Consider the following 14,563-nt stretch of genomic DNA (forward strand, 5'->3'; position numbering starts at 1 on the left):
ACAATGTAAAACAATGTCTTTATTTTCTATTTACATTTTCTCTCCGTCTAGAATTTGTTTAGCCTGCCGTGTTGCCATTTCATTACTTTTAATAAGTTGTACTTTGAGACTGTACGTAGACATTATAGAAAAATAAAAAATATATAGAATTTTTTTTTTTTTTTAGCATTCTTCACCTAAAACAATTGTTATGATTATCTTATGATCGTGGTAATGAACTAACTAGTGTCCAACTGGTCTCATTGATTCAAATAAATACTTTTTGATTCCACTGCATGCTATTTGAAATCGTGCCTGTACTTTGTACCAGTATAATCCACTTCAGAGGAATTGCAGGATTTCTTTACAAAGGTTCCCTGTAACCAACAACCTGTGAAAGTCTTCTCTTTTACTTCCTGCCCCTCCTCCCCATGTTACCTGACTCGTCTGTGTGCTGGTGGGCTGCAGATGTCGATAGAAGACCTTCTTCACCACATCAGGAAAGAGGCAAGTTATGACGATGATGATGATTGCAAACCAGGCTGAGCCGCTGGACAGCAGCTGTACGAATACAAAGTACATGTCCTGGGTGTGGAGGAACGGCCTGGAGGGAGTGGAGGGACACAATGGTTACATACTGCAGGAGGAAGCAGAGACATTTCTTTTATTATGCTTCTCTTTAGTAGTGGTAAGCATCAATAAACCAGCAGCCTGGCTGCCCTCACTTTCACCTGTTCTCTGTATATTCAGGTTTCACTGGCAGTTGGAGTCTTGCTCTTAGTTTCATCAGTATATCCTTGGATATAAAAACATGCGTGTGTATTCTCTTTTAAGTCAGAGCATTTGAAGTCATGTGGAACCCCATGCAGACAAAGTATGAGCTCAGAGGTACTTAGAGGGTAGATTTATGTCCCATTATGTACTCTTCTATCCACTTACTTTCATTTTCCATCATTAACTATCGGTATAGTCATTTATTACTAACAGGAAAGAAAATGGATCAATGTAAATGCATTGATTTAACATTAATTTCACTTGTGTTTCTTTAGCGAAACAGCCATCGCTTTTAGCCACTGCAATTTATTCTGCATATGTATTCTCCCAATGTACTGAAGGGGTTAATTAGGAGGCGTTACGATAGGCCTACGAGGTAGATTGAGCAGCGAGACCATGTTACACCGAGGCAAAGCATTTTCGTTCAGCGTGAAAGCAGCGTCAGTGTAGAAAATAAAACACACGATCTTCTTGTAAGAACCTCTTCTTACCAGATGATGCCTCCGTAGAAGAGAGAGAAGATGAAGTAGAAGGCGATCGAACCCCACGTCACAAAATGGTTCATCCACGTCCAGAAATGAGTCTCTAAAGCGAGCTGTTATTGCATACAAACACAAACGAGAGGGAGAGGAAGAGAAAGCTAGGTGTAAAACACTGAGACTGGGGGGGGTAAAAGCATCAATAAACCACAGCGATCTGCCAGCCTGTGACATAATAAATAATGTTCTGTTAATGGCCACTGACATCATAGATGTACTTCACAATATGCACTATTTCATATTTGGGACTGTGGCAATTCAAGTGTGTCCCTGTGGAACCACACATGCTATAAAGCTCCCAGCTAACAAAGATATATCGCTGACATCATATTTATGGAAAAACTGGTTTGCAAACAACAATTTTAAGCTCATTATTCAATTGCCTTTTATACTTAATATGGTGGACTGTCTCCAGCGTGCTGAACATGCTTGACTTTGTATTTAACCAGCCATTCACTTTTCTTTGGCTGATTTGGATTTTTGCTGTTTTGTCGTAAGCCGATAGCATACATTCAGTTTTCTAATATTATTACCCTGTAAAATAGCACATTTACAGCTGAATATAACAGGAAGTATGTTACTGTAGCAACGTTATGTTTGAAAGAAAATAAAGCTCGAGTCTAAAAGTCACGAGAAATAGTCAAACATGTCATTTCTGTCTTAAACTGCTAGCTAACACCATTCATAGCAATGTTGTGAGAGCAAAAGATTGTGTGTGATTTACCTTCAATGTGACTGTGATGACCATGACAGTAAACACCAGCGTTCCAAATGTCCAGTTCCCAAACATCTATAAAACATACATAAATCTATTAATAAAACAGTCACCAGTATTAAACTATGACAGTCAAACTAATAGTGGCTATATCTACATGCATGGACGCAGTTACCAGCAATGTAACAATGTGCTTAAGATCATTGGTCCTCCTGCTTATATGCAACTTTGATACCTCGCATATCTTCTTCCGGTTGTCAAGAATGAACTAATAAACATAATTACACATCACTTCCTCCTCTTTAAACTCAGTTGCTGTACACGATATTTACTGATCATGTTGCTGGGATATTATAAATTGTTCAAGTCAAAATATAAATCTGGATAAAAGTTGGGAGTCAGGGCGACTCCCAACTTTGTTGCGCTTCAGTCAGGATGCGTACAACGAGGCCCTGGCCTCCGACTGTGAGAATCACCAGAACTGTGGGGAGGGGGGGGGGGGGGCTTTGCTTTCTTGCCAGCAAATTCAGGACCCTGCTGGAAACTAAACACTCAAAAACTAATTGGAATTCCCACTGCAACGAAAAAAAGACACGCTCATCAAACAACTCCATCAGAAGCGCGACTCACTGGGCCAGTGTCCATCGATACATTTTAAAGAGAAGCATTTTTCTTCCGTGGGTAACGCGAATGACCGCCGTCAAAAACACATTCAGTGACGAAGATGTATCCACAGATGTATTAGATTTGTCATAATCAGTGTACAAACTGACCCTTGTTATTCTTACACCTGTTCAACAACATGCCTCATCTTTCTCCTTTCTCGAGAACCGCTCCTTCAAACTCGACACTGTGCTTTCTTGGGTCCTGAGCGATACACCTGCCATGACATCGTCGCAGCTCACGCTCAAGTTGCGGCTACCGGCGGTCAGAAACACCAGTGAAATACACTCACATGTTCACAGCAAAACTCACCAGGGCGGCAGACTTTACCATTCGAGCTAGTTGACCTGGGCCTCGGGGCCCCGACTAAAAAGGCCCCAAACCGCTATAGATGTTTGGATATGAAAATAGGGAATCCTATGACTATTAACCGGTGAAACCGGTGATAACTAACAAAATCCCCCCAGGGCACGTTCAAAATATGCAGCTTAGCTGTATAGCCTACTATTTACTGTGTTACTTCAGGAAAGGAAATGGAGGAATCAAAAGCGATTGCAATTGACAAGAACCTTCAAGGTTCAATGAGCCGCTGCATGTTTTATAAATGTCGTCATATGTTCAAAATCAAATTTGTCACCATGTCAAAATAGTGTAGAGCTTAGGTATGAAAAATCATCCATTTCTACATAATCAACAAGCCCAAAATATGTTTAGCAATCATCCTGATAGTCCTCTCATTAACCCCCCAAGGAGACATACATTAAACTGTAGAGCAGACTCTTACCAGCTGCCTGTTAGCTCGCAAGATCTGAAGACATGCACAGCATGAAGGCAGAAGGAAAAAAGAGAAATCAACAAAAGATAGAAGAAAAAAGACAAGCAAGAGAGAGCAAAAGGAGCAAGTGCTTTCTGAAATATTAAACTTCAAACAGAGAGACAGACGGCAAAGATATGCAGCAGAAAAGAAAGCAGAAGGAAACAGATTTGGTGAAAAACCAGAGAGAGAAACAGATGATGTGATAAGATTACTAGAACTTACTCATCAACAAGTGGATGACACAGTAATAGAGACAAACAGACTGTACACAAGGCTGTTAAAAAAACAAGAGAATGAGGAAGACACACATAAGAAAAGAACAATATTAAATGAAGGAGTGAGCGAAGAACGTCCAGCAGGTAACCAGCCCCATCAGTATCAATAACTCATCATAACTCATAACACACACACACGCACCTAGCATTCATTTCCTAAAGCAACATTTTATGTTTTGGATAATCCTCTAAGTAGAGCATTTTCTTTACTCAAGATTCTACTATAAAGACACAGAACATCATACACACACATACATACTCTACCACACACACACACACACAGCTAAGTACACACCTGTCCATTGCCCATAAGCGTGGTGTCCTCTCCCATCAGTATGTAGGATCCGAAGAAGAAGATGAAGGCGTGACAGAAGCCCAACAAAGTCCAGTACAGGAACGTCCGGAAAGAAAGCAGAGAATTCTTGCTGATGTCCCTGCAGGATTTGTGTATTTCTTAGTGCATATAATGTATCAAAGTGCAATGTCACGCTTCACTTTGATGGATAAGTTAATCATAGTCATTTACAGAGAGATTCAAGAAAAATGTTTATTTGACACTAGATGAAGTAGTGTGCAGATGGCAACAACCTCACACTATTTTTAGCTTGATCTCACTTAAAATGTTACATAAACATCTTTAGTAAACAGCAGCAAATGAATGCATGTAGACGGCGTATAAAGCACAAAAAGAGTAACTGCATTTTGTCTATGAATTTGTGGCGGACATGGAGATTTTTTCAATATAACAAAGCTTCCCACGAGCAGTTAATGCTCTAAATGTAAAGTGTGCACCAACAGATTACATGTGAACTCACCGGTACAGGCCAGGTTTGTTCTGCAGTACGTGCGGATGGACCAGCTGTTCAAATAGACTGTACACCAGGATGGGCAGCGAGGTGAAGCAGATGTTGTACAGCGTCAGATAAACACTGTCATACAGAGTCTGGGACGGACAGATAAGGCATTTAACTTAACACCAAACTATTAGCGTAAATGGATGTGAGCAAATCATCGACTAACTCAAACAAAACAGGCCGCGAGCTTAACCACTGCCAGACACACAAGTAAAAATAAATAAAGAATGGCAGTAATGTCTTAGGGTCGATATCATTTTTGTCCTTGGCCCAAAGTAATATCAGACTAAAGATTTAGCAACAGACGTAATGTCAATAATAGCTTGATAAACCATTAAACCGTAACTTGTAATGGCTCAAAGCAGTAAGTAAAAGTCATAGATTAATCTCAATGAAGTTCTGGCCTGTTTTTAAAACTTATGAATGATATCAAATAAAAAATATAAATCAAGCTGCCTCATCCAAAGACGAGTTTTGAAAAGAAACCCTTTGGTATAGTTAAGAACACATTCTATGTAGTCAATGGTAGACTGTGCAACATTAAAACCACAAACAAGTCAACAATGACAAATGAAAGAGAGGAGAGATGGAGAGATAAGACACTTACTTGTTGTGAAAACAGACAGAAGAACTGGTATAAAAACTGTGGCGTGATAAAACACACATTCTAGAAAAGACAGAGCGGAGGAACGACACATTAAAAACATTGCAGCTAAAAGGAGACTTGGCCTTTAACAGTCTTGTTGAGCTTATAAGATGTATTCTGCTAGCATTGCTCAAAACAATGGATTATCATATATTTTCATAAAAGCATGTGCAGATAAAGTTAAGTTACTCACCTTGTAGAAAAAGTACTGTACAAGCGTAGCTATTCGAATGTAGTAGAAGTGACCGTGGACCAGCAAAAGTTTCGCCAGGAACCTAAACCTGGCAATTGCATAGTCACTGTTTCTCACAGCTTGACGACCCTCCTTTCCCATGATACCTGAAGACGCATGGACACACACACATATATATTGGAGGAAACACTGCAGAATTTAAGACTGAAGAAACCATATTGTGTGTGTGTGTGTGTGTGTGTGTGTGTGTGTGGAGAGTGCTTACCTATGCCCACATGAGCCTCCTGTATCATACTGACATCATTTGCTCCATCCCCAATAGCTAGAGTGATGGGTTTCTCTGGGGAGGTTTTAAAAAGACGCACCACCTGGACAGAACACAGTAACAATGACTTCTGGACAGTGTGAGGGTAATGCACTTTGGTGTGTGTGTGGCAGAGGACTGGTACCTTAGCTTTCTGCAGCGGGGCCATGCGGCAGCACAGCACAGCTGAACAGTTTTTACACACTTCCATAAAGAGCTTCTCGTGTTCCCTCAAGGCTAAAGACAGACTGGCCCCATCCACGACTAAGCCGTGCTGTATGACATGGTCCTCCTCTATCCTGGAGGAAAAGTACAGAATATGACAGGCGGTGTATACGGACAGGAACAAGAAGAACCACTAGCAACTACTACAACCTAATGCTGTATTACATTTTACTGTTAGTCAATTCAAAGCACATTATCTTGCTACATAGACGTTTTGTTTAATACGTAACTGGCCTCTAAATAACTGGACAGGGTTCTGAAGTTTTTGTAAATCATAAAAACAAGTTGAGGTCCAGACCATAACAACGGGACGTCAATCAAATCAATGGAATCCAATTAAAACTAAACTCCTAATCCAATAGTTCAAGAGCTCCATTGTTAACAGAAAACAAAGATTCAAGATAGATTTTAAGATGCACCGTGTATATTCAAGGGTCAAAAGGGGAATCGGTAAACACTCACCTCCTGGCCAGTATGCGGAGCTGCTCAGCACACTCGTTATCAGAACGCTGCTGCAGAAGCTCCAGGATGTTCATGCTTCGGTGAAAGTGGCCACAGGACAGGCTGACGCTGACCGCCGTCTCATGTTTGTCCCCCGTCAGCACCCATACTTTGATCCCTGCCAGCCGTAGAGCCTCAATGGTCTCCTGGACTTTGTCTTGGAGTCTGACAGAGACAAAATATAATCCATGTACTCATGTTACATGTATTGCATATGCAAAGCTCTCAGTGATCCCCGTGTGTAATTACATTAGATCACTCCCCAGGTAACAAATAACCAAAGAACATTTTGTATTACACTTGTTGTGGGTGAGGTGATTTAAACCTGGTGTTGAGCAGACTTTTTATCCTATTTCTAACCACAGTTAATATTCCTAAAAGGTTAAAAGACAAAGAATATAATATTACGATGCGTGTCAGCATTACACTATGCTCATTAGACTCAAAGCAGAGGGGACATTTCAGTCCCGTCTTCCATGATACAGGAAATCTTTTGATTGTGTCCATGTGTGCTGGAGGAGGAATTCATTCCAGATACAGAAACAGAGCAGCAGGAAGAGGAAGAAGAGGGAGGAGTACGTGAGGAGCAGATGGTGAGCTGATGCAAATGCATATCAACATTCATTAGGGGGATGACGTCTTTCTCCCCGCTGATCTACATTGTTTGTTTGTTTGAAGATTCTCACGTCCACTGTGTTTATCTTTCTGTTTCCGTTCATGCGTTTCCTTATTGTTTTTTTTTTTTAAGGCCACAGTTTTTCTCTGTCAAACTATTTTACAATTAACGGTTATTTCCTGTAACGTAATAATCTTTAGTTTGGTTATCTAGTCTTTACTTCCGTAACTCGGAGCCACTCCCATCTTTATTGAGTATATAGTATTGAACATGCTGATGTTTAACAGATATGTTTCCCAATCTTAGTTTAGCATGTTAGCATGCTAACTTTTTCTAATTGCCACTAAACACAAAGTGCAACTGAGAATGTAAGTTTGGTCATAAAATAAAGTATTAGACAAATTACATTTTTGACCTGAAAATGGTACTCAATGAAAAGTCAGGAGATCACCGAAGTTATTAAGATTTACCTTCTGGGGATCTTGACAAGTCATTTCACTAATAAACAAAAAAAAAAGGAAAAGCCAGGAGATCATCACAGTCAGAAGGATCGTCCTCTGTGGACCATGAACGTTTACCAAAATCATGCCTTATCTATCCAACAGCTGTTGAGATATTTCAGTCTGGATCAAAGAAGAGAACGGACCAACCTACATCGCCATCCATACAGCCAACATGGCTTTAAATGCACAGGAGGCACTAAAACGTCAATTTGGAGCCACATCACATGAATGATGAATAAACACCAACTACATGTTATTTACTTCAAAATCAACTTCTTCCTACTGTATGCATCAGCTAATATACACAACTATCATGGGCGAGCAAAGAGGGTAACCTAAACACATCCAACACAACACTGTGTATATACTGAAAATGTAAAGATCTCTACTTGACGTAAAAGATGTCACATGCATAAGGGGATGAAAACTAGTGTTTAGGAGGGACAACACGAATACATTCACATGCATTTGTTAGTCTCCATACTTGTCCTCAACCCCGGTTGCTCCCAGCAGCTCCAGGTCTCTCTCAATGTAGTTGAAGGCCTCTTGCAGTTTCTCCTCCCTCTGCTGCAGCGCGGTGCGGGCAGCGTTCAGATGCTTGTCCACATCGATGTATTCCTCTGGGCTGAAGTGGCGACACGCAACAACCAAGGTCCGCAGACCTTTCTACGGTGGGAGGGGGAGGGGTGGATGACGGGTAGAATAAAACAACAGGAGACACGAGTCAGAACATAAGAAATACAGAAGAAAAAGAAAACGGAACATGAAGAAAGAGATGTTATGGTGTGAAATGATGAATGTAAAATTGAAAGAGCAAGCATGTTTAGAGAGGAGGGGTAAACGTTAAGTCAAGAGGAGGAGGAGGAGAGACGGAAAGCGAGACGAACGGAAGCAGAGAGAAAGCTGATTTTTTTTTTGTCAAAGCTTGGCTTTAAATCACAGAACCAGCCTGAGGCGGAGACGAACACAAATCAACCCAGTATAGAGCACCCACTCCTGGGTACTGACGTCCGATGATATGATCTGGGGCTCTGTGTGTGTGTGTGTGTGTGTGTGTGTGTGTGTGTGTGTGCGTGTGTGTGTGTGTGTGTGTTGTGGTGACGAATTTACAGTCTAATGGGAACACGGAGCTACAGAGCCAAAAGTAATTACTTCAACGCTGGGAAAAGCCAGGCCTACGCACACAGAGACACGCCATTGTGAACATATGAATCAAGACGCATTTCAGAGTGAGATATTTAAAAGGTTTCATTAGGAGATTGAGGAGGATTTTCTGTGAATAAATTCTTTGAAGAGGCAAGAGTCGAGTATTACATATATTCAATGCGTCTCAAATGTCTGCTTGTCCACCCATCTCTGTATGGGGAAAAATAAATATTGAAATCTAAAGGATTTCAATATGCATATTATTAAGTGTGGCAAACGTATCAACAACTCCTCTGACGCCAAGGTTTTCTGCAACAAATGTGATGCAAGTTTGCTGACCAATACCCGCTGAATGGATGTGTTTTAGAGCAGTAATAGTGCAAGCTGCTGGAGAACCTTTTGAGACAACGTATACATTTTAAAGTTTTGTAAAACACAATGAAATCTCACCATAGCAAACTCGTCAACGTGCACTCTCGTCTTTTCTATCTCACCGCTGGTAGTGAAAGGCAAGATGGCCGACTCTGCGCCCTTGGTGAACAGCACTTTGCCACCTTGAAAGTCAAGACAGCAAGAGAAATGCAGAAAAAAAAAGAACTCTTTAAAACTATTTTAATGTATTTTTTTTTATTTTTATCTCCAGCCTTAAATTTGACCATATAATCAGGTTTTCATTGTCGGTTACTGCAGGCAATTTTTTGTGAACAATGCTAAAAGCACTAGTTACAGGTGTAGTTACCTGAGGGAGTCTGCAGAATGACGCTCATCCTCCTGCGGTCAGCATCAAACTCTAACACATGGAGCAGTTTATATCTGGGGAAGGAGAGAGAGGCACTCGTGTGAAGCTCGTGTGAGACTCAGAGAACAGACGTGAACATTTGTTTTTCACGGGTAGGTTACACAACCGTTCTGTCTGCAGTCTAGATGTTGTGTTTTTTATTGCATGTGCATTTGTCATTGAAGAGATTAACAGGGTTGTACATACTTCTCTGACTTGCCAAATGTCTTGATCTCCAGAGTATCTCCACTGCAGCGAGTGAAGGCCACTCCGATCCTGAGGAGAAAACAGACAGCAGTTAAAGCTAGAACTCTTTGGAAAATGGACATTTTGAACTTTAAATACTGGGTGAAGATCCAATTAGGAGTTTGGGATGTTTTTATTTAATTTGTAATAGGATGATAAAAATATATAATAAAAAAATATAATACTAAAATATTGATGAAGTCATTTATATGATAGAAATTAGTCCCACACTATTTTAGCCTTAATAAATTAACTACACTGTATTTCATGTTGTAAATGGCTACTTCACACATCGTTAACTGAATTGTTCACACATTATAAAGCAGCTGTGGACGACAGATACTGTGGGAATCACTCATCGTATTTCACAGACTGCTTTACTGGCATTCCTGCTTTCACCACATTAAACGTTCATTTTGGTGGCGATTTAAAAGCATCTACAAATTGGAGATTGATCGGTTTTAATGGTTTACGTACATTTTAAGCATTATTGTATAATTCCACCAAAATACCAACAACTTGTTTTGCACTGCCTATTCAAGGACAGGAAAGAACCAAACGGTGAGAGCACAGCTTGTGCTGCCATGAAAATAGGTCCGTCGATCCTTAATTCATCCATTTATTAATCTTCCTCAGGGTCATGGAGGTGGGACATCCTTAAGAAATGCAGGTGAACAAATAGGTGACTAAGACGCCAAACCAGTTGATCAATTCTCGGACCTTCTTGTTGTGAAGTGACTAAACACTTGAGTCACTTTATCAAACAACACAAATCAGCCATTGATTTGAACACCAGAACACAGTGCACAGATATATAATCCCCAATAGTGTCACATTTCAGATGAATGGTGTCGTAACATAACCTGAGTGCTATATTTATGAGCGACTATTAGGGATATGGTTCCAACCGAGTCTCCTTTCGGTTTAAATCAACCCAGATACACTGTCTGTGGCTCAATGGAGCATGAAGGCACTGGGTCACGGGTGCAGCCCCCTCACTGCCTGACATAATTCAATTTGATGGCGTGAAAACGACATCGGCCAGAATCGCTGACTCTGTGCATCATGAATCCTTAAAAAGTTGTTTAAAAGAACACAGTCTGACAATTGAAATGGGTGCCACACAGTCACCCGCGTTACTTCGATCATAAAACTTGGAATACCTTTCCACGGACATTAATAAATTGTTGCCTGGTCACAGACGAACTTACTAGCGTTTGCTGTTGTGTCAGCCATGGTTCAGCAATATTAGAGTAAACAACAAGGTAACCTTGCTCAATGCAGTTCACTCATGTGAGCAAGGAATACACGAGGAATCGCCCGTCACCCATGTGTTTTCAATTGGTCATAGAGCACAACTGCTCCTAATTATGTGAGGCATGTGTGAAACGGGTTTCAGTGGTGATAGTTGGTGGAAACAGCGGGGATAAAGGCTGGAGCACCTTTTAGACGACCGGCTGGCTTAGCAGGTTCTTCAACCTAAGCAGTACATTTTCCAGAAGAGAAGTGATGGAGCTCTAATGTAAGCTTACCTCTTTGCTGCCTCTACTAAAGCCTTCTCGTCCGGTGAAGAGGCGTAGTATTCCATGTGATTGGAAGAGAAACCGTTTGCATGGGAGAATGGGTCTCCTCCCCCAACCGGGCAGTCAGGCTGGTCGTAGCTGATCTGAACTGTGTGACACAATGACACCGCCTGGAGAAATAACAATTCATCACCAATCTGGATGGAGAAGGAGGGATGATGGAGAAAGAGACGCCGTCATTATTTATTCTATACAGGGACACGCTGTTTGTCATTGTAAACACAAGTGAGACGGGTTGATTTTGAGTGAAGAGCTTATGATGAACATACTGTATGTTTGTACGTATTATTCACATGCTGTTGACAACCCGAAATCGTACCAATTATCTAGTGTTGATTACACGAATGGCCTAAGGGAAAAAGACATCTCTAACACTTTAGGTTTATTAAGTCAAGTAAGAACAGTGTCTATGTTCAGTGTGTGTGTGTGTGTGTGTGTGTGTGTGTGTGTGTCTTCCAAAACAAAATGAGTGTAATGAGATTTACCAGGTGAGGCGTAGAACCGTCTGGTGAGTCGTCAGACATTCCCTCTGGTACCAGTTTGCCATTAACTTCCCGGTACTTGACGCCGCTAATTGAACACTCACGGAACTGCATCTCGTTTTCCGTTAGCGTGCCCGTCTTATCTGTAAAGACGTACTCCACCTAGGAAACAGAGACACAAAGATGCACACGTGAGTCGAGTATTATGTTGTCGAGGCAGAGTTCGAGTTCCCTTTCATCCGATGAGAATGACATTTTATGTGTTCATTATGTACTTAAATACAAATACGAGTGAATTAAGGTTCATATCCAAATAGGCATATTTACTGCAAAACAATAAACATTATATTAAACATACTACATGATATCATAACCGAACACTGTTCAGGTAAAGGTATATGCATCTTTACTCCCATGCTACATGGTCCTTACCTGTCCCAGCTCCTCATTGAGGTCAGAGGTGTTGACCTGGGCTTTCTGGTCGCTCTCCTCGTGGTAAAGGTCTAAATCCCAGCCAATGAAAAAGGAACCCAGGAACTTCTGCATCTCCACAGTAACGTAGAGCGAGATGGGGATGATGAAGTTATAGAGGACCAGAAATGCCAAGAAGTCTGAGATGAACTTCAAGATCTAAAGAGGGATGAGAGTACATTTTATTAGAATGAGACACAAGAGGAGGGCAACAAGCAGTGAATCAGTGAGTTCAAGTATCTCGGGGTCTTGTTCACGAGTGAGGGTGAAATGGAGCGTGAGATGGACAGGCGGTTCGGTGCGCGTTACAAGTCCATCTACGTTCCGACCCTCACCTATGGTCATGAGCTTTGGGTAGTGACCGAAAGAATGAGATTGAGGATACAAGTGGCCGAAAAGTGTCCGGGCTGAGCCTTAAAAATTGGATGAGGAGCTCAGACATCCGGAGGGGGCTCGGAGTAGAGCCGCTGCTCCTTCGCGTCAAAAAGGGGCCAGCTGAGGTGGTTTGGGAATCTGATCAGAATGCCTCCTGGACGTCTCCCTTTAGAGGGTTTCCAGGCACCTCCAACAGGTAAGAGGCCCCGGGGTGGACCCAGAACACGCTCAAGAGATAACATAACTCGTCTGGCCTGGGGAGCGCCTCGGGGTTTCCCAGGAGGAACTGGAAAGCGTTGCTGGGGAGAGGTGTGTCTGGAACACCCTCCTAAACCTGCTGCTCCCGCAACCCGAACCCAGATAAGCAGAAACTAATGGATGGCTGGATGGATAACATTGGCTGTGTTTCATCCGATATAAAAAAATACAGAAATGCACTTGGCAATGTTGTAATGCATGCAATGAAATGCTAAAATCACATATTTCCCAGCATTAAACCCTGCGGTTGGTTAATTTGCTTTCACACCACAAACGATCCATACCAGAGTCCGCTTGGAAGCGGACCGAGGCCCACCTTTTCGAGTGGTCTCGGTCCGGTTGTTTGGTCCGCACCAGGGTTTGATTGCTGCTTTCAGCCCAAATTAATCGTACTAACAGTACAAACGGACCTGAGTTCGTTTTAATCGAACCAAACAGGTTAGGTGTGACAGCGCCCTATGGTTGGAAAATGAAAATGCTTAATACACATCTAAGCCACACAGACTGATGGTCTGATCACTGACCCTCAAAGCAGTCAGGGTAATTCATTTCCATTTCAGGAGTTAATGACTTTATGTGACAGGAAAGGAGAGTGAGAGAAGACCACTGTGAGCAAGTATCGGCAGCCATACAAAACCTAGGTTTTTGACATGTTAGACCTGGACTTGAGCTCTGCCTAACTTACTAAACAACATACAGAAATGGAACTAATGGACATGGATATTATAATCTTACAGCCTTAAATTGAGACATTTTTCAGTCTGTTGAAGGACCAATAGATTCCCTGGAGAGAGGAGAAAGCTGTGATGTGGAGACATGCGATCATCGGTAAAGGGTATACATACACTGTATCAGGGCCAGCAGGTTTCTGGAGCACCTGTTACACTAAATGTGAAAACACAGCCATTAATTCGTTGCTGGTATTCTTCTCTCTGTCTCCAGGGGGAAGAGAGGCGATTGTACTGGACTGCGTTTGTTCCCCCTCTGTCTCAATACATCGAGGCTGCTCTTCTCTCTGACTGATTAGTGTTAGCAGGTGGGCTGATAGGCCGGCAGACTGTCCCCATGAATGGCATTTTCTCACTTAAGCCTTGCCACAAAATCTAGACACAGTAAAACCGCCCTACCAGCACCCTTCAAGAACTGTGTGTGTGTGTGTGTGTGTGTGTGTGTGTGTGTGTGTATACACTCTCTGTGTGTGTACATGTGGATTCAAGCGTGGGCTCATCTTTTTGTCTTCACCAACGCTCTCTATTAACTTCTATTGGCAGTAGAGAGAGAAAGCCCATTATTATTTGGCGTGGTGAAAGTGGAGAAAAAAAGAAAGAAAGAGAGAGACAGAAGTGTAACGTCAACTAAAACCTTACCTCATCCTATCTCTGGGGCTGATAGCCTGCACTACTTACAAAAAGGAGATCGATAAGAAGGCATTCTTCTGAAGCTTAATGCAAAAGAAGACTTACCGGACTGCTGTTTCTCTCTTGTTCAGTCTTTTGGTTGTAGAAAGGCTCGTCCCATTTGTCTTCAGCCTGCCAGGCATACTTCAAGATGGTGCTGAGGATGGCCTCAAACAGCAAGATGCCCAGGTAGATGATGAGGAAGGTATTCATGGACCTGGCA

General features: G+C 41.9%; 1 protein-coding gene across 3 annotated transcripts in view; it reads right to left on the minus strand.

Annotated features, from left to right (window-relative positions):
• The window catches only part of atp11b (ATPase phospholipid transporting 11B), a 39,415-nt gene that overhangs the window by 11,647 nt on the left and 13,205 nt on the right, over positions 1 to 14,563 (minus strand). For all 3 annotated transcript variants that reach the window (XM_076088423.1, XM_076088425.1, XM_076088424.1), the window contains 18 exons: positions 14,407 to 14,557; positions 12,272 to 12,469; positions 11,843 to 12,001; positions 11,307 to 11,494; positions 9,736 to 9,804; positions 9,490 to 9,563; positions 9,201 to 9,304; positions 8,089 to 8,270; positions 6,447 to 6,650; positions 5,905 to 6,058; positions 5,721 to 5,823; positions 5,456 to 5,601; positions 5,224 to 5,283; positions 4,578 to 4,705; positions 4,058 to 4,196; positions 2,017 to 2,082; positions 1,245 to 1,348; positions 418 to 583 (listed from right to left, as the gene is read on the minus strand). In XM_076088423.1, the coding sequence (XP_075944538.1) occupies positions 418 to 583; positions 1,245 to 1,348; positions 2,017 to 2,082; positions 4,058 to 4,196; positions 4,578 to 4,705; positions 5,224 to 5,283; positions 5,456 to 5,601; positions 5,721 to 5,823; positions 5,905 to 6,058; positions 6,447 to 6,650; positions 8,089 to 8,270; positions 9,201 to 9,304; positions 9,490 to 9,563; positions 9,736 to 9,804; positions 11,307 to 11,494; positions 11,843 to 12,001; positions 12,272 to 12,469; positions 14,407 to 14,557 (2,395 nt within the window). The remainder of the gene's footprint in view (positions 1 to 417; positions 584 to 1,244; positions 1,349 to 2,016; positions 2,083 to 4,057; positions 4,197 to 4,577; positions 4,706 to 5,223; positions 5,284 to 5,455; positions 5,602 to 5,720; positions 5,824 to 5,904; positions 6,059 to 6,446; positions 6,651 to 8,088; positions 8,271 to 9,200; positions 9,305 to 9,489; positions 9,564 to 9,735; positions 9,805 to 11,306; positions 11,495 to 11,842; positions 12,002 to 12,271; positions 12,470 to 14,406; positions 14,558 to 14,563) is intronic.

Source organism: Anarhichas minor, unplaced genomic scaffold (genome assembly GCF_050575085.1).
Source record: "Anarhichas minor isolate MPS153535 unplaced genomic scaffold, ASM5057508v1 ptg000010l, whole genome shotgun sequence".
Taxonomy (NCBI): Eukaryota; Metazoa; Chordata; class Actinopteri; order Perciformes; family Anarhichadidae; genus Anarhichas; species Anarhichas minor.